Source organism: Agrilus planipennis, unplaced genomic scaffold (assembly GCF_000699045.2).
Source record: "Agrilus planipennis isolate EAB-ADULT unplaced genomic scaffold, Apla_2.0 scaffold20, whole genome shotgun sequence".
NCBI classification, from domain to species: Eukaryota; Metazoa; Arthropoda; class Insecta; order Coleoptera; family Buprestidae; genus Agrilus; species Agrilus planipennis.
The window spans coordinates 1-8,931 of NW_020439516.1; the positions used below are offsets into that span (position 1 = coordinate 1).

The window sequence follows — 8,931 nt, forward strand, 5'->3', positions numbered from 1 at the left end:
GATGCTCACACAATCACAGAAACGATCCCCAGATATTGCACTGCCATTTGACTGCAAATTCGTTCTATGTTAGTGGTAAGCAGCAAACAACAAAGTTCTAGGTGTCCTACCCTACAGTAGACTGTTAAGTCAACTATCTGCAAATAATCGACAAGAAAAACAAATTAACTATGTTATTAAGTAAATAACATGAAATAAATAACAAAAACGCACCAAAAACCAACTGAAATTCTAAAATTAACAAAAGTATTACAATGAAGAAGCCTACACATTACAAAACACGATAAAATGTCAAAAGTCAAAATAACAATATCAAATAACCATAGTTGGATATTAAACTCAATTTATGCTATGAAGACATTGGGTGCGTTCCATGCGTCTAACGATACATGAAGGGAAAAATACCAGACAAAGCAAAGCATACCCTGGTCAAATTAAATAAACATGTTGCATTTTCAAAAATTTTGCCTATAATATAATGTCCAAATGAACTCACTATTACATATGAACCGTTCAGCCTCCTTACTAACATTACCTGGATACCCTACTGAAGTAATTATCAAACGGCTCCTCTGTTCCTTGAGTGATTTAAATAAGTGTAACTTTTTATACATTAATTGTGATTATGAATTACTTGAACAACTTCCTAAACATAAAGTGCTCGTTTCTTATAAAAAACAGGTTAACGTTTTCGAACATTGTACTGGTGAATTTTATACTAGTGTTTTAATTAAAACTCGCTTGCATCATCACACGAAGACGGCTAAGCATTGCTTTAAGGCATGACAATAGCTTAATCGCTATAGACACAGCAAAAAAAACAAGAGATCACTTACTTAAGAATTACATGCTAACAAACAACAAGATTTTAACAAAAATGGTTCAAAATGCTCACCGGTTACTTCTGTTCATTTGGTCCTTGCGTGGGGTTCCTTCTACGTCCCTCATGTGAAATTGACGATCTTACACCCTATAGTAAGGGAGATAATAAACTTTCAATATTGCTTAATTAATATAAAAGTTAAAAAAAGAATATTGTAAAGATAAGGGGTGTAAAATGTTCACCGGTTACTTCTGTGCATATTATCCATGCGTGGGGCTCTTTCTACTTGCATCATGTGATTTTCACAATTTTAGACCAAATTATTAAGCAGAAACTTAACTTTCAAAATTGTTTTATATAATACGCAGTTAGGATATACAATTGCCTATACTGCAGTGTACGATGTGTTGCCTACCATTTTATAAACAATTCCTTTGAATTTAATTTTTTAAACAATTTCTAACACTAGGAAAATGATTAAACAAATTGTTCACAAAAGTGAATTTCGACCACTGGAGGCAATGGCGCTAACAGTTTCGAGCTTACCGTGACTGATATGTGAGAAGAACTAGTTAAAATAGAAGCAAAAGGAGGATTTTAAGAATAAGGGTTGCAAAATGCTCACCAGTTGCTACTATCCATATTGTCCTTGCGTGGGGGTAGCTCTATGTCCCTCATGTTGTTTTTACAATCTTAGACCATATTGTAAGGGTGAAACTAAAGATTTAAATTGTTTAACTAAAATAAAAATAAAAACAAGAAGATTTTAAAACTGAAAGGTGCAAAATTCTCACCGGTTACTTCAGTCCATATTGTCCATGCGTGGGGCTCTTTCTACGTCCCTCGTGTGATTATGACAGTCTTAGGCCCTACAGTAAGGGAAAAATTAAGCTTTCAATATTGCTTAATAAAAATAAACGTGAAAACAAGAAAATTTTAAAAATGACAGGTGCAAAATGCTCACCAGTTGCTTCTATCCAGATTGTCCTTGCGTGGGGCTAGCTCTATGTCCCTCATGTTATTTTTACAATCTTAAACCATATTGCAAGAGTGAAACTAAAGTTTTAAATTGCTTAACTAAAATAAAAATAAAAACAAGAAGATTTTAAAAATGAAAGGTGCAAAATACTCACCGGCTACTTCTGCCCTTATTGTCCTTGCGTGGGGCTCCTTCTACGTGCCTAATGTGATTTTGACAATCTTAGACCCTATAGTAAGGGAGAAACTAAACTTTCAGTATTGCTTAATTAAAATAAAAGTAAAAGAAAGAAGATTTTAAATATAAGGGGTGCAAAATGCTCACCGGTTACTTCTGTATATTTTGTCCCTCCGTGGGACTCTTTATACGCCAATCATGTGATTTTCGCAATTTTAGCCCCTATTATAAAGGAGAAACATAACTTTCAAAATTGTTTTATAAATCACGCAGTTGGGATATGCAATTTACTATGCTGAGGTGTACGATGTGTTACCTGCCCATTTACAAACATTTCTTTTTTAAACAATTTGTAACACAAGGAAAATGATTAAACAACTTGTTAACAAAAGTGAAGTTCGACCACTGGAAGTAATGGTGCTTACAGTTTTGAGCTTATCGTGACTGATAAGTGGGAAGAACTAGTTAAAATAGCAGCAGTACTTTCAAAATTGCATAATTAAAATAAAAGTAAAGGAAAGATTTTAAGAATTAGGGTTGCAAAATTATCACCGGTTACTACAGTCCATTTTGTCCTTGCGTGGGGCTTCTCCTACGTCCCTCATATAATTTTGACAACCTTAGATCCTATACTAAGGTAGAAATTAAACGTTTAAAAGTGCATAATTAAAATAAAAGTAAAAGAAAGATTTTGAAAATGAAGGGTGGAAAATGCAAAACCGGTTACTTCTGTCCATTATGAAAGTAATTCCTCCTATTAGTGCAATATCAGTATATCACACTTTAATAAAACGACTTTTGGGAATGAAAACTTTTCCTCTCGTGCATTTTTACATAGTTTAGGAAACAATTGTTTATTGCTTCTTAAAAGATTCACATAATATTATAATATGTACATCACATATAGGTACATACTTAACTTATTATATACATTCAATTCATGTACAAAAAGTTTCTCTTAATTGATAATAAGAAAGGTGTATTACGATTCCTTCAGGTATCAATGAATAATATAAATTCCTACGTTAGTATTTGTAAATATTTATACATATAATAATTTTCAGGGTTCGACTAGTATTTAAAATATTATAAAATAGTAATTTATAAATCATAATAACAACAACAACAACGCACGCACGCACACATACGCTGTACATACAAGTTCGAAGAAAATATAACAAATATTCTAAATATGCAAATGTACAAAGCAAAGTTAAAATAAAACATTTGAGAAACCTCGACATATGTAATTTTCCATGAACAAATTTCTTTTTTAATTGCAAACAACAAATAATAAAACTTGTTAATTAATCGATATGTAAGGAGCTTAACAATAATTGCAAGCCCAGTCTCTCGTTAGGTTCTTCGATATGTGACGATTATTAATCGCATTAATTCATAGAAATATCAAACGATCGAAATGTCGACACGTCTCCCCTAATTAAGAAATTCGTGTAAAATACAACAAACAACCTGCTTGGGCTAATTTTCAAAGTACTTATAAAGAACATGAAAGGCGATTAGGAAAAGAGAAAGAATTTTGTTTTTTGAGCATATTTATCGTTCACATCTTCTCTAGAAAATAAGTAGAAATATGTAGGACTTTATTTAAAAAATTACTATCATCACATACCGTTCGTTATTAATTACATATGTAAATTTAGGTATTACTACAGACCAACGAGCACAGTACTGCATTAAAAACGACGAGTTTAACAAATTTCATTATGAAATTTACTTTTAGTTAATAATTAATTTCAGCGGCTTCATATACCATAAATTGAAAAAAAAAAATGATAGTGAAAATTATAAGGGTGACATGAGCACACAAAAATCTCAATTGTTGTATGGTATTGTATTGGTTAATTTTTGGCTGTATATTGGGCTTTCCGCTTTCTACTGGCCAGCATATCGTAAAAAGGATTATGACTTATACTTTGACTTAATCTGTTCATCCAATCGATCTTTTCCTCTTCGCTACTTGCCGACATTCTATAAACCGTATGCTTACCCTCGACAACTTTACCTTCCGAATCTGTTTTACAGGCCTTTATGAAATCCGCACCTCCACTTGCATAAAGTTCAAAGCAATGTTGTTTTTGACGATCGGTACATTCTCGGACGGAGATGTTCTCCAATGGGATGATACCTCGGGGCTCCTTATCTGTCGTGTATTCAAAATAATACAGGCAGTTATCGTTTAGAATGAACCAGCGCCGTTTCCAACTTTTATAACGACCGCCTTGTTTCCACAGCCAACCTTCTTTGTCCGGATTAAAAAACGTATGCATTAAATCGTTACCATCATCTTCTGGAATCTTAAAAGGCTCAGCTTTGATACTTTCATAAAGACCCTGCAAACATTAATCAATATCATGATAACGAACGAAGAAGCTTTTCTTCTACTAAACCGACACAACCATAAAAAAAAATTCAATCATACTATGATCACACATGAACTTACCACCAGTAATTCTCTTGGTAAATCCTGTCCCATATTGATGCCTCGATTCATATTAATAAACTGATCGATCGTTGGTTTTTCTTTAACGCTTGGATTGTGGAGACTCGTGTTCAGCATGATGATGGCAAATGAAAGAACATAACACGTGTCCGAATTTTGAAATATATTATTTTCTCCCTGACATTCACAGTATCTTTTTGCAAAGCATTCCATCATCCTATCGATCTTTTGTGCTTCTCCTGGCAAACGGAAACTCCACAAGAATTGTCTACGAATAATAATACTTATTACTTTGATAATAATTGTAGGCATTCTCATCTTGTTATACGGACAAATTAATGAAACTACAATAATACGGTATTTTCTAATTTGTAAAGAAAAAGGAAATTTCAAAAAGTACGCCGTTAATTTCTCTNATTACGACACATGACCTAGCCTTACCTAACCCGTCGCCATGCAATCGGAATCGATCCATCCCGATCTGATCTGAACTGACCCCAAATGACTTGACCCGACCTAACAGTAACCTATTCGACCGGACCAGAAATAATAGACCTGAGGCTAGCCAACACGGCCTGACCTGAACCGACCCGACTTGACCTGACCTAACCTGACTCGACCCAAAGCAGCCTTACCGGCCCTGACCTGACCTGACTTGACATGACCTGACCGAGCCTGAAATAGTACGACCTAGTGACCCTACTTGATATGACGCGAACTGGCCGAAGTCGACTTGGCCTGAAATGACACGACCTTGTGTCCCGATTTGACCTGACAACGCAACACGAATTAACCTGACCTGACCCGTCCCAATACGTCCTCACCTGCCCCGACCTGACCTAAACTGTCCCTATATGACCTGACCCGCCTGTATAGGCCAGGCCTAACCTAACGCGATCTGTCCTAACGACCCGACCCGACTTAACCTCACCGCTCCCGACAGTGACCCGACCTGACCTTACCCTACATGACCTAAACTGACACGACCTAACCTGACCCGACTTAAAGTTACCAGACTTTACCTATCCTGACCGAACAGAACCTGACCGAACCCAAACTGACCTGGCCTAACCCGACGTAGCACGAGTAACCCGATCTCACCCGACCCAATGCGACCTGACCCGACCCGATCTGAACGGAATTAACCAACCTGATCTGACCCGACCTTACCTAATCCGACGTGACCTGACCTATGTCGACCTTAAATGACCCGACTAGACCGGACCTGATCTGACCTGGCCCGACCTGACCTGACCTAATCCGATGCAACACGAATTAATCCGACCAGACCCAATAAGACTTGACCTAATCCAACCCGACCTGAACTGATTCCACTTGGTCTGACCAGACCAAAAATACCCTGACGTTACCTGACCTGACCTAACCTGACGAGACGACCCCTACATCTAATTCTACTAGACCCCAAAAACGTAACGTTTATCACTTACCTGTTACATGAACCCTGCTGAACCGTATGGGACAAGGCATAATCTCCTGACACCGGACACAACTCACTGACTCCCGAGTACTGCATTCCCAGACCGCAACAAACAAGGGGCGCCAACAGCTACAAGACAAAAAACCTTCCACGTCCGTAGGTTTCCATCTACTATCCATCAGTTATTTAATACCGTAATCCGATCACAACGCCGAACGGCGCTTATCTGAAACAAAGTACCGTGCATCAAATCCCGTACAAAGAATAACAAGTCGACGACACCAAAAGTCGCACCCTTGGCTGGCACAACGTTCAGAACGTCGTACCTGGATTCCAAAAATACATTTCACACCACACATACTACCGAACGTGGACACCGCACCCCATCTTTCCTAACACCGCACCCTGATACAACACTCCCTACCTCACACTCTCGTACAGCACCTCAGTATTCTACCCCTGATTTCTACTACCGGCACGGACCCCTATATCGCACTCTTCATACCGAACATGGAAATCTGATTACGGACGTCCGGCCTCTGCAGCAAACACCGCACCCCGATTCCGGAATATTGCTGTCCGATTACCGCATCGGATACGGGGCACAACATTCCCGACCTCGAGATAGGACCACTCCCGCAGGACCATGGTTCCTGTCTCACACGCCGTTTTTTCGTACCTACTTCAACTGTCACACGTAGTGCGAGATAGTAAAGCCCGGATCGCTGATACCGAGCCCCAAAAACTGCTACTGACACTACCGGAGACCCTTCAAAGTACCAGGCACTGGACATATGACGCCGGACACCAACCACCGGCTGTCACATCCCCACGTCGAAATATCGGATGCCTGTTACCGGACCCCCCTCCCATTAAATATTCGTAACTGCCGTTGTACCACCATATCGGATCTTTTTCCATGGCACCGAAGCTCGGATCACGGACACATCTGATTTCCGGTACCTAATACAGAACTTCCTACTGAACACTAGCACCGTAACCATTACTGTCTTTCTCGAAACCGAACCACTGACAACGGATGCCGGACCCCTGGTAGCAAATCCCGGCAACGCACAACTGATACCGCTCACCGAACCACACATACCCAACACGTACCTCAATCCTGAACTATACACCTTAAACCGAACAGCGGACACCTGAACAAAAATATATGTTCAATACACGGCATTGCCTATTTGGCACCGAACATGATAGCTGTCGCCTATACCACACCGGCCATGAGGCGTTCAACACACTTCGAACACCACAGTACATCATACACTGGTTATCAGACAATGCTAAACAGACAACGGGCGCGGATTCAAGATACCAGATGGTGGGAGTGGCGTTAGATGTGTATGGTGTTGCGCGATAGTTGGCATAACTAGGGCATGAAGTGTGTGGCTATTTACTGTGGATGTGCTATGAGGCATTTAGGGTACGAGACTTGGGTGTGGGATATGGTGTGATATGAGGCTTGCATACAGATGAACAGAAAAATAACAAATCCACACCGTAGCATTATTAAACAAACAACATATTACAACTTCCAAACTTACTGTACAGTTGTTAAAGAAAATGTACTTCTTATGTATTTAAAACTAATAAAAATACTAAAATGTTAAATGTACTCACTATGAATTATTAATTCATCTTCTATAGCTATAGCATGCATAGCACCTTAAAGTAATTATGAACTTATTTCTCAGTTTATATCAATAAATAGTATAATGGACTTTATTCCCACCACTATTCACTGCCAATTCGTGTTAGGTTAGCGATAAGCAGCACACAACAAAGTCCAGGGAGTCCTACAACACAGTAGACAAGTAAGTCAACGATCTGCTAATAATCGACAAGAAAAACAAATTAACTACATTATAAACGAAATAATATGAAATATATAACAAAACAGCACCAAAAGCGAAATGAACTAGCAAAATTAACAAAAGTAGCCCAATGTCAAATGAACTCGCTAATATATATGATCAGTTCAGCTATCTATCAACCTTCTTCTCCTTTCGTTAACTGATTCAAATGATTGTAACTTTGTATTTATTAATAGTGAACACCTATTACTTAAACAGCTTGCTAATCGTAAAGTGCTCGTTTCTTATAAAAAGTAACTTAACGCTTTCGAACATTGTACTGGTGATGCTCACACAATCACAGAAACGATCCCCAGATATTGCACTGCCATTTGACTGCAAATTCGTTCTATGTTAGTGGTAAGCAGCAAACAACAAAGTTCTAGGTGTCCTACCCTACAGTAGACTGTTAAGTCAACTATCTGCAAATAATCGACAAGAAAAACAAATTAACTATGTTATTAAGTAAATAACATGAAATAAATAACAAAAACGCACCAAAAACCAACTGAAATACTAAAATTAACAAAAGTATTACAATGAAGAAGCCTACACATTACAAAATAAATTAATTGTCAAAATTACAATATCAAATAACTATAGAAACATGTTAACCTCAATTTAAACTATGAAGAAGTTGGGTGCGTACCATGCGACTAACGATACGTGAAAGGAAAAATACCAGACAGAGCAAAACACCCTGGTCAAATTAAATAAACATGTTACAGTTTCAAAAATTTAGCCTATAATATAATGTACAAATGAACTCACTATTACATATGATCCGTTCAGCCTCCTTCTTAACATTACCTGCATACCCTACTGAAGTAATCATCAAACGGCTCCTCTGCTAATTGAGTGATTTAAATAAGTGTAACTTTTTATAAATTAATTGTGATTTCGAATTACTTAAACGGTTTCCTAAAAATAAAGTACTAGTTTCTTATAAAAAGTGAGTTAACGTTTTCGAACATTGTGCTGGTGAATTTTATACTAGTTTTGTTGATAAAAACTCCCTTGTATCATCACAGGGAGATGTTTCAGGGTTGCTTTAAGACATCATAATCACTTAATCAACATATAGTCAACAACTAAGAACAAGCGATTACTCACTTAACAATTAGATGCTCACACAATCACAGAGACGATCCCCAGATATTGCACTGCCATTTGACTGCAAAT

At 37.7% G+C, this 8,931-nt stretch overlaps 1 protein-coding gene and 1 long non-coding RNA gene across 7 annotated transcripts in view; both read right to left on the reverse strand.

Annotated features, from left to right (window-relative positions):
* Positions 1-2,802: 2,802 nt before the first annotated feature.
* On the reverse strand, positions 2,803-4,737 carry LOC108743129 (cytohesin-1-like). Its single transcript, XM_018478587.2, has 2 exons — positions 4,444-4,737; positions 2,803-4,333 (listed from the first exon to the last, which is right to left on the reverse strand). Exons 1-2 carry the CDS (start codon positions 4,657-4,659, stop codon positions 3,842-3,844), a joined length of 708 nt encoding a protein of 235 aa, XP_018334089.2. The 5' UTR covers positions 4,660-4,737; the 3' UTR covers positions 2,803-3,841.
* A 143-nt stretch (positions 4,738-4,880) lies between these two features.
* The window catches only part of LOC108743130, a 32,106-nt gene continuing 28,055 nt past the window's right edge, over positions 4,881-8,931 (reverse strand). For 5 of the 6 annotated variants that reach the window (XR_003232084.1, XR_003232086.1, XR_003232087.1 and 2 more), the window contains 2 exons: positions 7,517-7,692; positions 4,881-6,107 (listed from right to left, as the gene is read on the reverse strand). This is a non-coding gene — a long non-coding RNA (uncharacterized LOC108743130). The remainder of the gene's footprint in view (positions 6,108-7,516; positions 7,693-8,931) is intronic. The other variant, XR_003232085.1, reaches the window with a different exon arrangement.